Source organism: Gopherus evgoodei, chromosome 10 (assembly GCF_007399415.2).
Source record: "Gopherus evgoodei ecotype Sinaloan lineage chromosome 10, rGopEvg1_v1.p, whole genome shotgun sequence".
Taxonomy (NCBI): domain Eukaryota; kingdom Metazoa; phylum Chordata; order Testudines; family Testudinidae; genus Gopherus; species Gopherus evgoodei.
The window spans coordinates 74986377-75009640 of record NC_044331.1 but is presented as its reverse complement, the minus strand read 5'-3'; the positions used below and the strand labels follow the sequence as shown (position 1 = coordinate 75009640).

Here is a 23264-nt window from a genome sequence, read left to right as displayed (position 1 = left end):
TGACGAGGGAATTCATAACAATAATACCTTGCGCTAAGCCCCATCTGTGTCCCACCACTATATAAATATTCCATTATTCCAATTATTTCAGTCATTGAGCCTGGATGAACAGGGCCAACATATTTCAGGTACAAATAAATAAAAAGAGGTGCCATAAAAAATTAGCCAGCAACATCCGATTGCATCATGTCTCTTCTAACAAACAGGCTCCCTCAGCCGGCCCAGGAGCTAATTAGCTGATCTTACTCGTTCATCATCTGCATAGGGAAACAGAGTGCAAACTTTCCTGACACATCCGTGGAGCTGCTGTTGGGGTAGAAATGTTAACCACTTTACCCTCACACTGAAACTTTTGCTTCCCTGGCAATGAAAGGTACTTGATGACTCCTAGTTGTACCATGTCTCATTCTTGCAGATAGAAATGATGATATGGAGCAACTAATAGCCACAGAGGATCCCTGGAGGCAAGACATACACCATAGCTCAATAGGGTGACCAGATGTCCCGATTTTATAGGGACAGTCCTGATATTTGGGGCTTTTTTTATATGGGCTCCTATTACTCCCCACCCCCATCCCGATTTTTCACACTTGCTGTCTGGTCACCCTAGGCTCAGTGTTATGGAGTTGTCTCTCTCACGGCTCCACTGGAACTGGGACGTACCCTCTGGCTCAGAGTAACCCTCTTCTGCCATTTGTTCATCACTACATTTGAGAAAGAGCTTGAGAAAAAAAATTAAGCAGCCGGATGTTGATGGTGATTTAGGCTTCCTTTGTTGGCCTGCCACTACCTGCATCAGGCCTCTGGAGCAGTGTCATCTACTGCTGCTCAGGTTAGCCTGAGAGGTTTGCTGAGCCCCAGGAGTCCTTCTCAGAAGAGGATGAGGCATGCTGATGGTGGCAGGAGGCTGCTGATTACTGGTCTTTTGGCTACAAGAAAAAGAAACGAGGCCTCTTCCCCCAGCTTTAAACAGGCTTCATATTAATGGTTAGGGAGCTGAAACAGGTGGGAGCTGATGAACAGGACGCTCCCCGACAGATATATATGAATCCCTTGGAGAGTTTAAAGCCCAGTTAGAAGATAGAGGAGCACATTCAGCATATGTTCTGCAGCCCTGATGGAGATTAATTCACCCCCAGTGAACACCCCTAGTCTTATGCACCCCCCAAGCCATAGCTTCATTATGTCCCATTTAAAATGACTGCACACAAGAGCTGGAGCCATGCTTAGAAGCATCATAGAATGCTTCCAGCTCCTGGATATGTGGGGAGAGGCTATCTGTTCTTAAGCCTCCTTGGTGGGGTAACGCATGACTGTAGTTATAAAAACAGAAGCTGCTGCTGTTACTGGTTTATGTAAAAGAGAGAGAGGAAACCTAAAAGAGATGCTCAGCTCCTGCCCTAGAACAGCAAGAGAGAGGAAGATTTACAGGCTAGAAGAGACCATGTGTCTGACAATAGCTGAGACCCCATAATTTCCAGTCTGAAGAAGTCCTCTCCCTGCCTGATGCATGTTCAGACCGATTTAGCAAGAGTTTCTGGCCTGTAACTGTCTCAGGCTAGAGTTTCTTGCCCAGGAGTTTCCTTACTAGGAGGGAATGCTGAATCTCAATGTACTTAAACAGGTCGATGAGTGTCTTTTTACTGACAGTGTATTTTGTCCCTAGTTGTTGTTACCTGGGGCAATAGAGAAGAAGTCCTTATAGCTGTAGCAGGGCCTGATCTTCCTGTCATTTATACTGGTTTTACATCATAGCTCCAGCATCCCTGATCCTTGTAATGGATTCTGTGCCTGCTCTGCTCCTCTGCGGTGACCCGCTGGATCAGGGCCCCGCAGGGCTTCGCTGAGTCAGGCAGCATCACAGAAAGGAGCCCCGCAGGTGCCTGAAGGACATGGTGTCCGCTGATGCCTGTGACATTCAGTCTGGTCATGACTCAGACACTCTTAATAATTGTCACATTTCTCTGCAAACAAGCTCTGGCAGCTCCCCCACAGCCAGATGAGCACCCTGGCTCACTAATCAGTGGCAGTCACGTCCAATCAGCAGAGCATGCTGTCCAGTGACATCAGACTAAGTGGTGTTCTCTCTGCCAGCCTTAACAATGGGCTCTTCTCTGACCACATGGGTTGCTGGTTCTAGGGTGACCAGATGTCCTGATTTTGTAGGGACAGTCCTGATTTTTGGGTCTCTTTCTTATATAGGCTCCTATTACCCCCCCCCCCCCCCCCCACACACACACACACACCCCACCACCACCATCACCCCATCTCAATTTTTCACATTTGCTGTCTGGTCACCCTAGCTAGGTCCTACCTTGGGAAAGCTAGTGCAGGATGCAGGAGGAATGGGAGAAGTGGCTCACTGCCAGTGCTGACCCATTTGAAAGGTGGAGATGCAGAGCCAGCATGAGGTTTGCAGCCTTGAACAAGACTGATTTACCCCCACTGCCACTGTAATCCCTTAGCCTTGTTACTAATTCTCCAGTGATCAACTTCCATTCTGCCTTTTTTCATTCTCTGGGCAGTGACTCCTGCTGGAGAAAGCAGAGCTGACTGCAGCAGGCCACTGAACTTTAGCCAGCAATTTTCTGTGAACGTCAGCCCGTGTTTCTAAATTACTCCCTGGGCCATCGTTCTAAAACACTTGTAATTCCCCTGCTCTTCCCTCCCCGCCACACCAGTGTCACTGAACCTGGTGCTGGGGAGAGCAGAGCTGATTAGCAATAGGCATCTTCCTCACCCACCACCACTCTGATCTCATCTCAGGATCTAGCAGACTCCAGCCTGGGTTTCTCATTTACTGCCCAGGCCTCAAAGCCCCATAAATCCACAGGATTTGTGGTTTCTTTGTGAGGGAACTGAAGGAAATGTGCCTTCTTTCCAAGAAACTGGGTGGGGGGATGGAGAAATAATTCACTATTCTAGGGTGAGACAGTTCCTAGTGCTACCAGCCAGGCCCAGCTGCATGAAGTCTGCCACAGTTTGGATTAGTGAGTCTCAGTGGAGACTGTGCTGGAAAGGGGGTAGATGCTTTTTCTTATGGAGTTTGTGGGGAAGGGGATTTCTTAAAAACACAGGACAAAGCCTGAAGCATTTAAATCATTTCAACTTGGATGAGACTCTCCAGTCTCACGACTGTGGGGCTAGGGGTGAGGGCAGGTACCATCCTCAGACATTTGCTGCCTGGTGGTTCTGGAGATTAAAAGCAGGTTTAAGAGAGATTATCTGAAATCAATAGACATAATACAAAGGGAAGGGTATTGGAAGCTGAAGTCCTCAGATTATTTGACAATTGTACTATTATATAATACCAGTGACCTCGGAAATGTTATTTATTAGCCTATCAGGATCCAAGTTTATGACACACTCCAGTTCTTGTGGTCTGCTCAGAACCCTCCCCCTTCAGTGTATTTGGATGCAGCACCACATCACCTATAGGCAATAAAGCTAATCAAATCTCTTGCTTCATCAGAGCAGAAGATGATTGCTTGTTGAGACCAGGAATTAGTTCTCCATCCCATCCCCTGTAATAATAAAAATACTTAGCTCCTATATAGCACTTTTCATCGCTCTACCGCAAAATGCTTTGCAAAGAGAGGGCAGCATCATCACCTCATTTTACAGGTGGAGGACCTAAAGCACACAAAGGGGAAGTGACTTGGCCAAAGTCACAGAAGAGGTCAGGTCAGTGGCAGAACCTGAAATAGAACCCAGTTCTCCTCAGTGTCCAACCCATGGGAATACACTACCTGCCTGCAGCCTTGTTCTTCATGGCCTTACTCTGAAATCCTGGCTATCTCCTACCAGCATTTATGGACTAATACACTGGCTTTCAACCTTCCCAGATGACTGCACCCCTTTCAGGAGGCTGATTTGTCTTGCGTACCCCCAAGTTTCACCTCACTTAAAAACTACTTGCTTACAAAATCAGACATAAAAACACAAAAATGACACAGCACACTATTACTGAAAAATTGCTGACTTTCTCATTTTTACCATATAATTATAAAATAAATCAATTGGAATATAAATATTGTACTTACATGTCAGCGTATAGTACATAGAGCAGTATAAACAAGTCATTGTATGAAATTTTAGTTTGTACTGACTTTGCTAGTGCTTTTTATGTAACCTGTTGTAATACTAGGCAAATATCTAGATGAGTTGATGTACTTCCCTGGAAGACCTCTGGGTACCCACGGTGGTATGCCTACCCCTGGTTGAGAGCCACAGGACCAATATACAGACCCAGGATTGCAAACCCAATGGGCAAGATCCCATTAAGTGTGTTTTGCACCACTCAGCAAGCCAGGTCCCACACACTGTGTGTTATGCTGGACCACCAAAGTTAGAGAAGGGGCCTAAGCCTGTGAGCAGTGAATTAACCTAAGGTGCATTATCTTCTGCTGCTACCAGCTTTTCTTTCTATGCTTGGGGCTATAGTTATCCTGTCTCCTACTTCCTTTGCTGATCTAAGTGCCATGCATATCCCTGTTTACTTTCCTCACCATTAACACAACACCCTATCCCAAAAATAAGATGTCTGGGTGATTTACAGCACCAGCTGCCCCTTGGCTGTCAAAAACAGGAATAAAACAGGCTCAGCCATTTTCAGCATTTAACCTTGGCCTTTGCCTTAAGCTTTAGCTGCAGTGCTAGCACATCTTGGCTGCCACACTAAGCCCAGAGGTTGCTGCCTCCCAGAGGCCCAGCAGTAGATGACCAGCTATAGCTTCTGTAAATTACCTGGGGTGCTTGTAAGAGAACCACTTCACTAATATAGATTATGTATTATTACTACAGAGAAAAGGCAATCTCCACAGGGGATCCTTTTCTTACCAAGGACTGAAAAATGTAGATTTTGAACCTCTCAGAATGCAGGAGAGTTTGGTTCAGCCTATTAGAGAAAGCAGAAATATTCAGAACCAAAAGCTGGGTACTCAGATTCCAGGTATGTATCCCTTTGTTACCCTCCTAAAGGCTGCAGAGCAGGAATCCTCATGATTTCCTGCATTTGTACAGAAAACACATCAGGTTTTATTTGTAATACATGTCATTTGATCTCCAGACATTGTTACAAAAATGGCCCTACCACAGCAACTCTAGCTAACCTAAACCATATAAACCCCAGCAGCTCCAAGCAGAAGCAAATAGAGTCAGGGTCAAAATGTCCCCTGGGAGATAGACTTACTCTCTCCCTTTGTATTTTACTTGCTCTATTCTCCCTGAAACCATTTACTGGCAATAACATTTTTATTCTAATAGCTCTTTTCCCTCTGCCTTGCCTTTTCTTCCTGTTTCTACTCCACTTCCCTCTGTGCCTGCAGCTGGGAGTGGGTAAACCACACTGTCAAATTTAAAGCCTTTGTCATATGATGCCCCCAATTAGCAGTCAGCTGATCCAACTGAAAATCCTTTGTCATGTGATGACCTGGTAGTCAGTTGCTCATGCTTCTAGGTGCAAACAGAGGAAGTCTGTTAGAGTTTTGTAAGCCTGGAAGTGTTTAGGTAGACTGAGATGCATGTAGTGCCTTGGTGATTGGGAAACTGATGGTCTCTGGATAATCTAGTAGCTCTTTGCCATCCTGGGCTCTTCTCAGTTGTACTGGTATTATTCAGGTGTAATGCCACTGATGTGAAACCAGTGTAGCTGAGAGGAGAAGCAAAACCACCTGACTGCTGTGGTTCACTAGGTCTTGTTTATTTGGGCTTCATTTTCAGGCAGGTTCTAAGTATTCTCCCTGGTGATGAAGGAATGTGTGTTTTACTAAGAGAGTGGATGTGTCACTGGTCATCTAAAAAGAGACAGAAAAACAAACCTTCACTTCATTAGACTGACCTTAGCTGTAGCCCGGAAGAGAGAAGGTGCAAGATGCTAGTACTGCCTGTTGCTTTCCTGCTGGGATAGGAGGGACATATAGATTAATGCAACCCTTTGGGGAAATATATTTGTCCTTGAAATTAACAGGAGCTACAGAATCACAGCCCCTCGGGAAACTTGCACATAAGGTCTGAAATCGTTGACTTTCTCGGCAGGAGGGAATCTCAAAAATATCATCATCTGATTTTCATGAGCACCAAATTCACCTCCTCCTCCATGCCCCAAAAAATCCTGAGTGAAATAGGCAGTGGCAGCAAGGCTGGTCTTTGCCTGAGTGTTTGTTCCTCTGGTTTTCCCTTTCCTTCCTAGACACCTCAGTGCATTGCGGTGAGAAATTCACGGCTCCCCTTTGAAAAGCCCATCATGTTATAAAACATATTGATCTTTTGGATGGGGTCAATTTCATGAGAGAGGGGTCTGACTGAATGTGAGCTCAAGATCACTTGACAATCTTGCTTGTGTATTTGCACTGTAAGTTAGATACATACAGTATTGATTTCTACTGGCAACTAGTTTCAGAGCTAGTACAGAGTTGCTGTTTATATTCACTGGCTCGCTTTTTAATGAGGTTGGGTCAAATCCTCCCCCTCCCTCACCCCACGTATATGACTCCATTCATTTAAATAGAGGTCCTACAGGAGTGAATATGGCCCAGTATTTATCACTCCACAGATTTCTATGTGCTTTCCCTCCTCCTCAATCCAACAACAAACTATCTGGGGGGAAATCACTGTTTCAATCACACTAATGGCAACATGACACGTTGTTTGGCCTTGACTCAATTAACACTCAGTCAGACCGAGTTATATTTTTATTCCAGCCATTGCGTTTCTCCTTGATAACAAGAGTGGTAGCTGCAGAACATGGCTTACATGTATGTATGAAAACAGGCATCCAGGCAATTCACAGTCATATTGGCCATTTAAAGTACTCAAAAGGACACTCAAAAACTTAAAATTAGTCATTCTTTGATGCTTGTAATTATTCTTAGGAAATTGAAAAAAATGTGGCTTAATATTGTTCTCTTCCATTTATCAAACACTGATTTCCCATTTGTTTGTTTTTAAATAGATCTGAAATGTACTTAGCTGGATTGGTGTATTATCTTTAAATGATATAACAGAGGCGAGTCTGACCTCATGCTAGATTTACACTGATGTCAATCCATTAACTTTGGTGGAGTAACTCCTGATCAACACTGATGTGAATGCAGAATCAGGCCCACGATGTCTTATGCCAAAAAATCTTTGTGCACCAACAGCATCCATCACGCCAGAACATTTCTGGAAATGGATCATGTTTGATTAGCCAGCAGAAGGAGCAACAAACCCTAGTTTAGTAGGTCTCAGAACGATGGTTCTTTGTTTTTTTGATGGCTTGGTTATGACTTAGTATGGACTTTTTGAATAATAAGGTACTGAGACCTCAGAGGACTTACCCTGTCAGGGTAACTTTGGAGGAGGGTAACATTTAAAGCTAAAATACTGTAACATCCTCCTTAAGGCAAGATATCAGTCCATACACACACACAGAGAGAGGTCTCTATTATTTTGTTGCTGCCATTGTTCACTTTGCTTGTGTGTTCTATCCCTTCCTCCACCCTGTGTTTGTCTTGCCAAATGGATATAAACTGGACACTAGGAAGTTTAGACTTGAAATTAGATGAAGGTTTCTAACCATTAGAGGAGTGAAGTTCTGGAATAGCCTTCCAAGGGGAGTAGTGGGAGCAAAAGACATATCTGGCTTTAAGACTAAGCTTGGTAAGTTTATGGAAGGGATGGTATGATGGGATAGCCTAATTTTGGCAATTAATTTGGCAACTGATCTTTGATTATCAGCAGGTAAGTATGCCCAGTGGTCTGTGATAGGATGTTAGATGGGATGGGATCTGAGTTACTACAGAGAATTCTTTCCTGGGTGCTGGCTGGTGAGTCTTGCCCACGTGCTCAGGTTTTAACTGATCGTCATATTTGGGGTCAGGAAGGAATTTTCCTCCAGGGCAGATTGGCAGAGGCCCTGGAGGTTTTTCACCTTCTTCTGCAGCATGTGGAATGGGTCACTTGCCGGACGATTCTCTGAAGCTTGAGGTCTTCAAACCACAATTTGAGGACTTCAATAACTCAGACATAGGTTAGGGGTTTGTTATAGAAGTGGATGGGTGAGATTCTGTGGTCTGCATTGTGCAGGAGGTCAGACTACATGATCATAATGGTCCCTTCTGACCTTAAAGTCTATGAGTTTATGAGTCTATTTACATTATAAGATCTTTGGGGGAGGGACTTTCTACGCCTCTGTTTGTACAGCACCTAGCACAAAGGGGGTGCCACTGATGGTTAGACTTAGGCTCACCATAATACTAATAATTTGTATGGTATTTAACAGAGCTAAAAGAGCACATGGACCCTGCCCATAGGGTAAAAGGAAAATAGCAGCATGAACTAGATTCAGGCCAGGGCATGGAACTGAAACGACATTAGTGACACTGATGGATGATCTCCTTCTTTCAGTGGATAGAGGGTCCACATCCAATTTCAGCCTCCTGGATCGCTCTGCAGAATTCAGTACTGTAGACCATGAGACTCTTCTGTCATGCCCGAGAGAGATGGCAGGGGTCCAGGGGAATGCACTAAAATGAGCTGAATCCTTCCTGGAGGAATGCACCCAACCACTACTGATGGGAAACTGCCCTTCCACTACTAGATCTCTCACTTCTGGAGTCCACAAGGACCAACTCTCTCTCCAGACCTTTTCAACATCTACATGCAAACACTAGGTGAAGGATCAGACAGTAAGGACTCAAGTGCCAGCAATATGCAGGTGACACATATCTCTACCTACCCTTTACCATATACAACCACACCACTGCCACCAAGATGGCCTGGTGCTTGGATGAGATCAGCTCATGGGTAAAGAATGGCTGACTAAAGCTGAACCCAAGCAAACCAGAGATGTTGCAGATGGGCAAAGGAAAGCATCTGGAAGAACTTGCAGCCATGGTGCTGTCTCCTTTTATGGAAGGTACACAACTATAGTTAGTCAATTCAGTCCTCAGCTTGAGAGTTCTCCTAGATTCTTCACTGATGCTAAACTTTCATGTAGCATCTGCATGTAACGCTCTCTATCACCTCTGGCTGGCTAGGAATCTCCATCCCATCCTGGCAGATGATGATCTGGCCTCAGCTATTCATGCCTTTGTCACCTCTCAGCTGGACTACAGCAATGTGACAGACCTGGCCATGAAGACTTCAGCACTTAGGAAACTCCAACTAGTTCAGAATGCTGTAGTGAGTCTTGTCAGCAACATAGGCCACTGTGAACATACCATGCCTGACCTCCGCTCTCTGCACTGGCTTCCCATAGAATTTCAAACTAAGATTGGGGCCCTTGTCTTCAAAGCGCTTCATGGCCTGGGTATCTAAAAGACACCTAAAGCCCTGGAATGAAGACTGTGGTTGACAACTCAGCTCTCATGGCACAATAGAGCTTGCTACACTAAGAGAAAGCTCTTCTGTGTCAGAGATAGAACTTTCTGGGGGACCAGTCAAATCTGTGCAATGAACTCCCCCAAGAAGTAAGGACCACTCCAAACCTCACTACCTTCTGCCCCAAGTGTAAGGTGCATTTCCTTTACCTTGCCTTCTCGAACACAAATACATAGCAACATGTAAATTTAAAAAAAACACCTAAAGCCCTACCAAAAGAAGACACTCCACTGCACGCTCTTCTTCCCCCTGGACAGTGGATGAGAGGAAAAACAAAACTTGACAGATGTGTAGTCAAGTTGTTTAATGCACTGGAAGGCACTCAGACACTATGGTGATAAGCATGGTATAAGAACCCTATAGAATAAGGGCTTGTCTACATGCAGGGTGAAAACCTGGTCCCATTGAAGTCCATGGGAATTTTGTCATTGACTTCAAAATAGCCAAGATTTTACCCACAAACTTTAAGTTAATTCATTACTGACATAAGATAAAGAAATATAAGCTATTTCTTAACCATTTTACAGAGTGTCCACTCATGGGTTTGCAACAATTTAACTAAACTGGTGCAAGTTTGTGAGACAAGCCCTAACTAAACCTCACATCACTGCTGTGAGGCAGGCAAGGACCATCCTGTCTATTTTCCAGATCAACTCAGAGGATCCAACTGTCTATTTTCCAACTCAACTCAGCTGAGAATAACACTTAATACCCTTATATTTGAAGAGGAGAAAAGTTTAATTGTGGGGTGTCATCAACTGAGTGGTTTGCTGTAACTGTATGCTGAACCGAAGGAGCTACTCCTCTGTTGCACTCCCAAGTCTAGAAGTAGGTAGGAGTCACATTGGCCACTGGCATAAACTAGGGAAGCCTCAAGGCTTCTCTAACCTATGCTGATTACAATGGGTTTTAGGATTGCCACAGCAAATCCCATTCCAGCCACATAACTCCCCACTCTACCACACAGCCCTGGAGCACTCCTACACTATTGTGTCAGGAAAAGGTGGCATTGAGCTAGTTATGCTGCCCTTGCCCTACCCAAGGATTCCTTATGCAGCTGATCCAAAGGCACAGTTCAGGTTTGAGCATTTGTATTATGTTTACATTATATAGGGAACTACTTACTATGAGCTCTTCTGAAATGCTGGCAAAGCCCCAAAGTGGCTGAATTGACCTGGTTCTCTTTTCACACCAATCTTGCACAACTGTAATTCCGTTGGCTTTAATGGAGTTACTTCTGAATCATGCCTTTGAGAGACCAGAGTGAGACCCATAATATGCAGAGGTGAAGAATGGACTCCTGTATATTTGATTTGGCTTTCATAAACCAGGAACAGTTCCACTGAAGGCCAACTGGTGTGAGAGGAGAGAGAATTTGATGCTCAGTGTGTTCTCTTCATTGGGATGCTCTAGCAACTTCCTTCTGGCTGCATGCCACATCTTGAATTATTTGGTGATTCTAAACTTGTTATCAATATCCTTGTTCCCCTCTCACCATTATATATTCCTCCCCCCCCCCCCCGTTGATAATGTGTCCCCCTGGTCCATGAGTTAGAGATGATTAGGCACTTGTGCATCATGCCAATGCAGTACTAAGTTAGATTCACTGCCAATATCTTATTTATATTGCACCACTGATCACCTTAAAATGTTTTTTGAGATTTTAAACTTTAGATTTTTCAGGTTTCTTGACAGTGGGCCATGTAAGGTGCAGTGGAGTCTATGGCAGTTACTACAACTAAATTCATTAGTTTGGGCTTTTGGAATCCTTTAGTGTATGAATATAGGCAGACATGGTCCACGATCTATGTTTAACATCTCTTAAGGGGCACTGGCACATCTCTTTGTTCTTCACCTGGCTTTTTATTAACACCTTGCTAGAGTTGTATGTCTACTTGCCTCTGCAGTGTTAATGTTGAGTACAATGACATGTCTACCCTGGGAAAATATGTGATGTGTGAGCGAGGCCTGGGGGCGATGCACATTTCAAATGACTAGCTCTGGCCTGTTCTTGTGAACTGCCCGTTAGTGATGTAGCCGTTTGCTTTTGGCGTAGGTATGAAATTATAGCAGATGTCAGGGATCGGAAAGGGTATTTGTGTATTTCACTAGGAGGGCTGGGGGACTATAGTGTGTGTCTTGCGCTTTGAGGAAAATAGCAGAGTTCGTTTGTAGGAAGTTGTTTGTCTCTGGTGTCCTACAAATACAGGTATGTGAAACGGAGGAGAAAAGGATTTTCACATGACCAGAGCAAACACTGTTCTAAGGCATGCCAAGCGATTTATACCCAGATCACATTTCCCCCTCAGACTGGAGGTTCTACTGCTGATTTTTATTTCATTTCATGGCAGGCAGACTGGAAATATTTCCCTTTCCCTTCACAAAAATAGATGAAAATAGATGGAGGTTTTTCCACTGAGTTCAAGGGCATTTACAATTCATTGACAAACAGCTTCCACCTGTCAAAAGGGAACCTCAAAACCAGGACTGGATTATCATTCTCGCCAGCCTTCTCTTCCTCCCATGTGCAGCCTATGGGGAGAATTCATACTTTTTTTTCCTCTGGGGAGGCAAAAGGAAGAGAATAAAGACTAAACCCCCCCATGTTTTTAATTGCCTCTCTCCCCATGCCACCATTTCAACTTTACTCCGTGATAGAAACCTCACACTTTTTAGTGACTTTATTCCTTGATTTAAGCCTATGTCTTAGGGCTTGTCTACACTTGCATAGGTACAGAAGTAGGTAAAGCAATCCCTTCAAAGTCTTCAAAGTTTTGTTCAGGCAAGGACAAGATTCATCCATCCATCTACGGTGTTTCTACAGGGCCTATTTGCCATCACCCTATTTGCATGTCTGTTTATTGATCTGAATTAACCACAAAGATAGGAGTAACCCTAGTGTACAGTACAATTAAGCAATAAGCTTCCCAAGTCTCTCCCACAGGGGGCAGGGCTGCGGCTGAGCCCAGATAATCAACCATACCCTGGGCCGGTGCAACCATTTAGGCGGACTAGGCGGTTGCCTAAGGCGCCAAGATTTGGGAGCACCAAAAAGTGGCGCCCCCCAATTTTTTTTAAATGGTTGAGCAGCCGCTGCTGCTGGGACAGAGAGGGAGTCTGAGCTGCCGGCGGCCCAGGGGGTCCCCTGGGTCAGCGCACCGCTGAGGCAGCCGGCAGCCCAGGGCCCCCGCAGGTCAGTGCGCCTCCGTGGAAGCCGGCAGCCCAGGGCCCCCCCTGGGTCAGGGCACTATCGCGGCAGCCGGCAGGCCAGGGGGGTCCCCTGGGTCAGTGCGCCACCGCGGCAGCCTGCAGCCCAGGGCCCCACCTGGCTCAGGGCGCCGCCGCGGCAGCTGGCAGCCCAGGGGGTCCCCTGGGTTAGCACGCCGCCACGGCAGCCGGCAGCCCAGGGCCCCCCCGGGTCAGGGCGCCACCGTGGCAGCCCAGATGTTCGGGCTGCCCGTGGCACGCTGACCCAGGGGAATCCCTGGGCTGCAGGCAGAAGCTCAGAATCCCTCTCCCTCCCAGAGCAGGGGCTCCAGCCGATGCCATTTTTCTCGTTGCCGGCGGAGGCACCGGTGGCTGGGCAGAGCTGTGCAGCTCTGCTTAGGGCATGTGGCAGGAGCCCTGCGAGGGCAGCGTGACACCAGGGCTTCTGGAGGAAAGCGGGGGCTGCCCCCTGGCTCAGCCTCCACGTCAGCCCCAGCAAGGGGCATGGAGAAGAAAAGAGCCTCAGCGGTGGTCTGGTGGAGTGGAGGAAGAAAGAGGACCCCAACGCTCATGTGTTGGGCAAGGTAAGCAAGTGCTTCCCCTCAGCTTGGCCTCAGGTGCCTGTGCTCCTGTCCCCTTGGTCCTTGGCTGGTCCCTGCTGCTGCTCCCCTTGTGCCTGGATGGCTGGAGAGAACAGCAGTCTGCAGAGCTGAGCTTCCCCAGTGCCCCCAGGCACCCCCCTGACCCCACCCCCCCCACAGCCCTGACCCCCAGCTCCAAGCCCAGTCCCTCTGAGCTGGAAACCCCCTCACCCCATCCTCCCCACAGCCCTGACCTCCAGCTCCTAGCCCAGTCCCTCTGAGCTGGAAACCCCCTGACCCCATCCCCCCCACAGCCCTGACCTCCAGCTCCAAGCCCAGTCTCTCTGAGCTGGAAACCCCTCACCCCATCCCCCCCACAGCCCTGACCCCCAGCTCCGAGCCTAGTCCCTCTGAGCTGGAAACCCCCTCACCCCATTCCCACCACAGCCCTGACCCCCAGCTCCAATCCCAGTGCCTCTGAGCTGGAAACCCCCTGACCTCATCCCCCCCACAGCCCTCACCCCCAGCTCCAAGCCCAGTGCCTCTGAGCTGGAAACCCCCTCACCCCATCCCCCCCACAGCCCTGACCTCCAGCTCCTAGCCCAGTCTCTTTGAGCTGGAAACCCCCTCACCCCATCCTCCCCACAGCCCTGACCCCCAGCTGACAGATAGTGTCCCTTACACAGTTATTGCTCTTCACATCGTCTTGACTCTCCCAGTTTCTGTGGCCAGTGGTGAGCGAAGCTTCTGAAAGCTCAAGTTTATAAAAACATACATGCGAATATCAATGTTGCAACAAAGACTTGTTGAGCTATCTACCTTGTCACTAGAACATGACATTGCTCCCGGCATTGACTTGGAGGAACTTGTTTCTAAATTTGCTAAACTTAAAGCGCGGAAACATAAATTCTAAATTATAACATGTTACTCTGTGACCGTGTATTGTGTATAATGTATGTGATTTTGGGGGGGGGGGCGCAAGATGGAAGTTTCGCCTAGGGCGCAAAATATCCTCGCACCGGCCCTGACCATACCTGAAGAGTACGGGAAGAGGGTAGGTTTAGAAGAGAAAATAAGGAAAGAGCAAGTAAAAAATCACTTAGAAAAGTTAGATGCCTGAAAGTCACCAGGGCCTGATGAAATGCATCCTAGAATACTCAAGGAGTTAATGGAAGAGGTATCTGAGCCTCTAGCTATTATCTTTGGGAAATCATGGGAGACGGGGGAGATTCCAGAAGACTGGAAGGGGGCAAATATAGTGCCCATCTATAAAAAGGGAAATAAAAACAACCCAGGAAACTACAGACCAGTTAGTTTAACTTCTGTGCCAGGGAAGATAATGGAGCAGGTAATCAAAGAAATCATCTGCAAACACTTGGAAGGTGGTAAGGTGATAGGGAAGAGCCAGCATGGATTTGTAAAGAACAAATCGTGTCAAACTAATCTGATAGTGTTCTTTGATAGGATAACGAGCCTTGTGGATAAGGGAGAAGCGGTAGATGTGATATACCTAGACTTTAGTAAGGCATTTGATACAGTCTCGCATGATATTCTTATAGATAAACTAGGAAAGTACAATTTAGATGGGGCTACTATAAGGTGGGTGCATAACTGGCTGGATAACCATACTCAGAGAGTAGTTGTTAATGGCTCCCAATCCTGCTGGAAAGGTATAACAAGTGGGGTTCCGCAGGGTTCTGTTTTGGTACCGGTTCTGTTCAATATCTTCATCAACGATTTAGATGTTGACATAGAAAGTACGCTTATTAAGTTTGCAGATGATACCAAACTGGGAGGGATTGCAACTGCTTTGGAGGACAGGGTCAAAATTCAAAATGATCTGGACAAATTGGAGAAATGGTCTGAGGTAAACAGGATGAAGTTCAATAAAGATAAATGCAAAGTGCTCCACTTAGGAAGGAACAATCAGTTTCACACATACAGAATGGGAAGAGACTGTCTAGGAAGGAGTATGGCAGAAAGAGATCTAGGGGTCATAGTGGACCACAAGCTTAATATGAGTCAACAGTGTGATACTGTTGCAAAAAAAGCAAACATGATTCTGGGATGCATTAACAGGTGTGTTGTAAACAAGACACGAGAAGTCATTCTTCCGCTTTACTCTGCACTGGTTAGGCCTCAACTGGAGTATTGTGTCCAGTTCTGGGCACTGCATTTCAAGAAAGATGTGGAGAAATTGGAGAGGGTCCAGAGAAGAGCAACAAGAATGATTAAAGGTCTTGAAAACATGACCTATGAAGGAAGGCTGAAGGAATTGGATTTGTTTAGTTTGGAAAAGAGAAGACTGAGAGGGGACATGATAGCAGTTTTCAGGTATCTAAAAGGGTGTCATCAGGAGGAGGGAGAAAACTTGTTCACCTTAGCCTCCAATGATAGAACAAGAAGCAATGGGCTTAAACTGCAGCAAGGGAGATTTAGGTTGGACATTAGGAAAAAGTTCCTAACTGTCAGGGTAGTTAAACACTGGAATAGATTGCCTAGGGAAGTTGTGGAATCTCCATCTCTGGAGATATTTAAGAGTAGGTTAGATAAATGTCTTTTAGGGATGGTCTAGACAGTATTTGGTCCTGCCATGAGGGCAGGGGACTGGACTCGATGACCTCTCGAGGTCCCTTCCAGTCCTAGAGTCTATGAGTCTATGAAGCTCCCCAGCTGTCATTCGTTTCTGATCCATTAGCTAGTTATTAAACCTCTTTATCTCTTATTACTGATCGAAGATCCACTGCCAAACAAGCTTAACTCAGTTAGCTTAAAAGGGAGCATAGTTCGGCTTTATTAAACTCCCCTTTCCTGCCCTGATGGCTTGGAGTCAATGGCTTTTAATAGACCAGCATGAGAAGGTGCTTCAAATCGGGGGGGGGCTATTTTCCCCCCAAATGTAAAGCAAGTAAGGGATTTCCTCTTGGCGGGGGGTGGGGGAATCTAACCCCAACGAGGCACAGTCTCAACCAATCATTGAAGAGCAGGACTGGAGCCAAAGAAGCCAGTGTCCTAGAGGCAAAGCTTTGGGCACTGACTGGAGACATTTGGCAGCTCTTTCAAACCACTGAATTGTCTCCAGCAGCGAACTGATCCCTTTCCTTCCCTGCTCTGGCTCTAAACAATCTTCGCTCGCAGCGGCGCTCCCAGGTGCGCGCTGGCTGGAGGAGTAAGGGGCAGAAGGCAGCCTTGCCTGGGGCAGAGGTTGCGGCTCCTGAGCAGAGCCCAGTGAAGTAACACCGAGAGGGACAGAAGACGGAGGCTCTCAGCGGCAAGCTGGCAAGCCCTGGCTCCAGGGCCAGGGGGCAGGAGTCCCAGGGACTCAGCGCCCGAAGCAGCCCAGGCGCTGGAGCAAGTGGGCAGCAGTGGGGAGAGCTCGGGGCTGAGGGCCGGATCGGCTCCGGGGCGGGAGAAGGGGCAGCCGGGAGGAGACAATCAGCAGCAACCCACTGCCGCCAGGCGGGGCGAGCCGCAGGAGCGGATTGGCTGGAGCCAGGGGCTGGGCGAGGAACATGCCCGAGCTGCTGCCAGCCTGAGCCACGCCAGGTTCCAGGCTGCCCCGCCGGGTTCAGGGCTCACTCGGCCACTGCAGCCGGGCACGGAGCCCGGGCAGCCGGGGCGCAGAGCGAGCCCTGGCCGCTCCGCTCTTGGAGCTGTCCGTTCAGCACCACGGGGATGCGCCTGACCCTCCGCTAGCAGCCGGCCACTCCAGCCGCCAGCCGGCCGGCTGAGCCGGGGGCCGGGTCGCTGCCACCGGCTGGGGCTTTTCATGGGCAGCCCCAAACTTTCCTGCTCGGCGCCTGAGACGCCCCAGGGGTGCAGGAAGCAGCAGATCCCAGCCGGGCAGCCAGCGCAGGGACTGGGGCAATAGGGAGCCAGGCACAGAGCCGGGTGTGTGTAGGGAAGGAAGTGTGAGTGTGTGTGTGCGCGAGAGAGTGCAGGGGGTGTGTGTCTGTGTGTAGACGGTGCTGTGTGTTTGGGCGCAGAGGGGAGCGCGTGTGCATGCCGTGAAGTGTGTCTGTGTGTGAAAGAGAGTGCGGTGGGGGGGTCTGTGTGTAGACGGCACTCTGTGTTTGGGCGCAGAGGGGAGCGTGTGTGAATGCCCTGAAGTGTGCCTGTGTGTGTGAGAGAGTGCAGTGTGTGTGTAAGTGCAGGGGGAGTGTACCTGTGTGGGGGAGAGAGTGCAGGGTGTGTGTGTCAGTGTGTAGACAGCACTGTGTGTTTGGGAGCAGAGGGGAGCGCGTGTGCATGCCGTGAAGTGTGTCTGTGTGTGAAAGAGAGTGCGGTGGGGGGGGGTGTCTGTGTGTAGACGGCACTCTGTGTTTGGGCGCAGAGGGGAGCGTGTGTGCATGCCCTGAAGTGTGCCTGTGTGTGTGAGAGAGTGCAGTGTGTGTGTAAGTGCAGGGGGAGTGTGTCTGTGTGGGAGAGAGAGTGCAGGGTGCGTGTGTCAGTGTGCAGACGGCACTGTGTGTTTGGGAGCAGAGGGGAGCGTGTGTGCATGCCCTGAAGTGTGCCTGTGTGTGTGAGAGAGAGTGCAGTGTGTGTGTAAGTGCAGGGGGAGTGTGTCTGTGTGGGAGAGAGAGTGCAGAGTGTGTGTGTCAGTGTGTAGACAGCACTGTGTATTTGGGAGCAGAGGGGAGCGTGTGTGCATGCTGTGAAGTGTGTCCGATCGCGTGTGGGAGCGGGCAGGGGCGTAACAGGTCTGCGAGTCAATGGGAACAACTCTCAGGGCCACCCCAGGGTTGGACCCACCGGTCCGGTTCGCCGCTCTCCGCGGCCAGGCTCGCTGAGCTCTGCACGCAGCGTCGGGCATCAGTCCATCAGCCGAAGCCGTTCGGCCCCGCTCCCGTGTCCCAGCCGCTCTCTGCGCCAGGTGAGTGCCTTTACTGCGCCGGGACGGGGGACGGGGGACGTGGACTGCGCTGTGCGGACCGGGGAGCGGGGCTTGCCCAGAGAAGGCAGGGCTGCTGGGCACGGGCCAGGGGAGCTGGCTGCTCAGCACCGCACCTAGGGCCATGCGGAAATTCATCCGGCACCTCAAGCTGTAAGTCCAGCTGTGACACAAGGGCAGGTGGAGGCTTTTCCTCCCTCCAGGGGCATCCCCCCAGCGAGTGGGGCTGACAAACCTGGGCTCTAGTTAGGACAGGCATGGCTCTGGGCTTCTGCTTGCTCCTATTTCTGGGCAATGCGGGAGGACCCGTTTTTCCAGGGATGCAGTGTCTAGAGATAACCACAGACTCCTACAAGCAATGACAGTGTTGTCCAGGGGTCAGAGCCTGAGGCTTCTGCCCTGCATTTACTCAAGTACTTTCTATGGGAGGACATCAGCCAGCCTGTGAATACCTGGGCTGAAATGAAACCTTTCTCTAGTGGCAGATTATTCCATCGCATGCAGGTTCTTACACCTTCCTCTGAAGCATCTGGTGCCACCCATTGTCACAGCAGGATAATGGACTAGATGGACTATGGGTCTGAGCCAATCTGACAATTCCTATGTTCCTAAGGAATTAAAGGCATTGCCCTATGCACGGAGCTGATAAATTCACGGGGAATCCATTTCTGACTATGTACAATTCCCCACACATGACTGAGCAACAATTAAGAAAGGAAAATATTTACAGTAGAACATTCTGACCCTTCTTCATTTACTCTCTTTCCCAGGCTTGTATGAGTCCATCAAAACATGCTAGAACTGCTCGAGGTCCAGTGGTGACAAAGGAGCTTCCAGGTCATAGCACCATAGAGTTCAAAACCAGAAGAGACCACCAGTCTACCCCGAGAGGTGGTGTTTCCCTGGCTGCTTCTGTGTGGCTTCTAAGGAGCAACAATGAATTCCTCTTTCCCTTTCCCAGAGAGCCACCTCAGCCTGCTGGAGCTTTTGAAAGGGGAGAACGTGTCCCTGCCTGGAGTATGGAATGGGAGCCAGGGGCTGGACTGGGAGGAGCTGGAAAAGATGCTCTTCCTGTTTGCAGAGGAGCCTGTCACCATCAGCCTGACCATCCTGTACCTGGTCTCTTTTGTGGTGGGATTTGTTGGGAACATCATGTCCATCAAAGTGCTCACCAGGAAACGTAGCAGCCGGATGCCCAGTCTGAGTGCCACCAGGAGCCTCCTTATCAACCTGGCCATCTGCGACTTGATGGTGGTGTGCGTCTGCATGCCCATCACGGTGGGGAACTTGATATACAAAGCCTGGGTGTACGGGGACTTCCTGTGCAGGGCTGTGCCATTCGTCCAGGCCGTGTCTGTCTCAGCCAGTGTGCTCAGCCTCACGGTTATAAGTGTGAACAGGTATTACAGTGTTCACAACCCTCTGAATGCCAGGTCCTTCTTCACCCAGAGGAAGATCCTCAGCACCATCCTGGTGGTGTGGGTCCTGTCCTCTGGGATCTGCATGCCCCTTATATTCATGAACAAAAGGGATGAGATTGGGGTGGTGGAGGGACTGCCATTGGTGTTCCCAATCTGCAGAGAAATATGGCCTCAAGAGAAGCTCAAGCAAGCCTACAACTTCCTCCTCTTCTGTGCCCTCTACTGCCTGCCCGTGCTATTCAATATGGTCATCTGCTTCCTGACCGTGCGAAGGCTGTGGAGCTGCACCAGCCAGTTGAAGGAGTGCAACTCACTGAACCGATCCCTGCCAGCCTCCAGGCTGAAGATCCGCAAGAAGGTGGCCCAGATGGTGGTGGCCCTGGTCCTGCTGTTTGCCATCTCCTGGCTGCCCGTCTACATGATGGACATCTGGATTGACTTCAACATCCCCAACTCTTTGCAGGATGTGACTCCATCTCCCTGGGTCCTGCAGCTCAGACCTTTTGCTCAGTGGCTAGGCCTCACCAACTCCAGCCTCAACCCCATATGCTATTGCTTTGTTGGGAACCTCTATAGGTCAGCCAAAGAAATGAAGAGCAAATACCATCAGAGGATGGTCTCCCTTTTTAACTTCTCTCTGTCTGAAGGGACTGCACTTTCTTCTGTGCCTGAGCTGCTCTCTTACAGGAACTCCATGGAGTCTGCAAGGAAAGAGTCCAGCTGCACCCTAGCAATGGGAAAGAGGTGTCAGGGGGACTCTGACCCTAAGAACAACTGTGAAACTCTACTAATGTCCGGCCAGCCTCTGTCTCTAAACACCATGTCTAGTGAAAAGACTTTTCTATAATCCTGTTCAGAAAGAACACCTATTAATACATTCATCCTTACTAAGAGATGTATCAGACACAGCTGATGGCCATGTAGTAGGTTTTTCTGAATCTGATATTCTAAAAAAGGAGAAGAAACCTAGCATGCCCTCTCCCCACCTCCCCCACCCCCAAACAAAGACAGAGGAAGGAAAGAGAGATAAAGAGAAAAAATGCGGAGAAAAAGATTATTTTTCTCTTTAAACTGAGATGAACTTACCAAAAAAGACAAATTATCTCTATCAGAGACACCTGGACACAAGAAATGCACAATCCTCTCTCGTATTAAAAGCTTTCACACTAAATAGATAAATTTCCAATCAGATGTTCTCCTGCAGTTCCATCTCTGCAGAGATGCAGGTTTGATACATTAGCAATTGTACTTTGACCGCTTGCTGCTGCTTACCTTGAGCTGATAAAGTCCAAATGGAACAAGCTCTCTTGGCTCCAAATCACATCAATTGTTGTTGCAAGCAGTAAAGAAACTCTAGAAACCATATAACATAAATAGTATTAGCAGAAAATTTCACAGGCTCTGCCACTTGAGACGTCATTGTCTGATTCGTAACACACCAAGCTGCCATACAAACAAATACTACCAAAGTGAGTTGTCTGTGACATAACCATTACAGTTCTGTATTTGGAAATTCAGAAGCGATAATGTGGCCTCAGAGCCCCTCTGAGAAGTGCAGTAGGAAAATGGGCTCTTTTGGATGGGGAACGTTTTCCTTCTGGTGGTTTGGATATAACTGGATTTCTGTTAAAACATTTTACATTCAGAAAGTCAGCTCGCCCACCGCTCTACCTGTACAAAGCAAAGACAATGGCATGTGAAAAGAAAAGTAAAAGGTGTTTTATAACAATAAAATCAGAACCAAACCGTCATCTGTAGTCTTGTTATATTTCTCTGGGGAGGAGAGATTCAAAGTGCTTTTATTTTCCTAAAGAGGACATGCAGGTTAAACTGTAAGCTATTCGCACTTCTAAAGGAGTCTTTGCTAAGTAAATAGTCATGATTGTTTATTTGTACTATAGTAGTGCCTAGAACAGAGGTGGGCAAACTACGGGCCCGTGGGACCATCCTGCCTGGCCCCTGAACTCCTGGCCCAGGAGGCTAGCCCCCGGCCCCTCCCCTGCTGTCCCCCTCCCCCACAGCCTCAGCTCACTCGCTCCACCGCTGACACAGTGCTGTGGGCGACAGGGCTGTGAGCTCCTGAGGCAGCGCAACTGAAGAGCCCGGCCTGACCCGGTGCTCTGTGCTGCACGGTGGCAGTGGCGGCATGGCCCGGCTCCAGTTGGGCAGCACGGCTGTAGTGCTGCCAGCCACCGGTGCTCCAGGCAGTGCGATAAGGGGGCAGGGAGCAGACAGGGGTTCAATACAGGACAGGGGAGTTCAGGGTGCTGGTCAGGGGATGAGGGTGTGGATAGGGGTTGGGGCTGTCAGGGGAGAACAGGGGGTTGAATGGGGGCAGGGGTTCTGGGGGGGCAGTCAGGAAGAAGGGGGGGTTGGATGGGATGACAGGGGGCAGTCAGGCGCAGGGGTTCCGGGGGCAGTCAGAGGACAGGGAGAAGGGGTGGTTGATGGGGCAGGAGTCCCGGTGGGGGGGTAGATAGGAGGTGGGGGCCTCCTCTAACCGGCCCTCCATACAATTTACGAATCCTGATGCGGCCTTCAGGCCAAAAAGTTTACCCACCCTGGCCTAGAGACCCAGGCCCAAATTGTGATTTCATTGTGCTATGCAGGGGTTCTCAAACTTCATTGCACCATGACCCCCATCTGCCAACAAAAATTGCTACACAACCCCAGGAGTGGGGAGTGAAGCCTGAGTCTACCTGAGCCCTACTGCCCTGGACAGGAGAGGGTCAAATCCCCAGGGCTTCAGTCCCAGGTGGGGGGGGGCCTATAACCTGAGCTCTGCCACCCAGGCCTGAAGCCTTTGGTCTTCGGCTTTGTTCTTGGGTGATGGGGCTCGGTTTTCAGCTTCAGCCCTGGGCTAAAGCAAGTCTAATGCCAGCCATGGTGACACCATTAAAACGGGGTCACAACCCACTTTGGGGTCCAGAACCACTGTTTGAGAACAGCTCTGCTAGGGATTCTCAAACTGGGGGACATGACCCCTCAAGGGGTCATGAGGTGGTTACATGGGGGCTGCAAGCTGTCAGCCCCATAGGGCTGACAGGCCTGAACCTGGCCATGCATGGGGCTGACAGGCCCAAGCTCCCATTAAATTAAATTAATATTCAATTAAACTAACTTCCCCATGTTTAATTTCTGAGGGAGAGTCACAGTCAGAGGTTTGCTCTGAGAAAGAGGTCACCAATAGAAAAAGTTTGAGACTCACAGGTATATATTAATAATAAAAGACCCAGTCTCTTCCAATGATCTGACAGTCTGAATAGACACAACAGGTAAAGGGTGAGAGAGAAAGATACAACATACAAGTAGAAGATTGGGATGAAAGTCCAGGACCACCTCTTACAATATGTCTGCAGAGGGCCTACCACAATGGGGCCCCAAATCTGGCTGTGGCCTCCTGGTGCTACCACAATGCTTTGTTCTCTGCTTACTCACTCAGCAGCGCTTCGGAGAGTAGGGGCATTGTGTCAGAGAGCATCAAAATGCAGGAAGCAGCGTTTGTGGCAAAGGATTTCACATACTGTGAAACCTAAACTTTGGAAGACTAGAAGCAATCTTATTAGAGAGCAGGGGACTCAGTGTTCTGGGGGAACACACGATTCAAGTAACATCCCACTGCCTCCCAGGGAGCCTTTTGCTATGAGAGTTCAGAGAAAGCCAGACCAAAATAGCCATCTGTCCCAGCAGGATTTCCACCTTTTTAATGATCATTAAAGAACATTTCATATTACTAATGATCTGCCTGGAAAACAAAAGATTGTCTCCTAACAGACATTTGCATCCAGAGTCTGTTTTCCC

General features: G+C 48.6%; 1 protein-coding gene across 1 annotated transcript; it reads left to right on the top strand.

The window, feature by feature from the left end:
- The first annotated feature begins 17308 nt into the window (after window positions 1–17308).
- LOC115658376 (galanin receptor type 1-like) lies at window positions 17309–20326 on the top strand. The gene has a single exon (XM_030577172.1). It carries the CDS (start codon window positions 18979–18981, stop codon window positions 20308–20310), a length of 1332 nt encoding a protein of 443 aa, XP_030433032.1. The 5' UTR covers window positions 17309–18978; the 3' UTR covers window positions 20311–20326.
- The last annotated feature ends 2938 nt before the right edge of the window (window positions 20327–23264 follow it).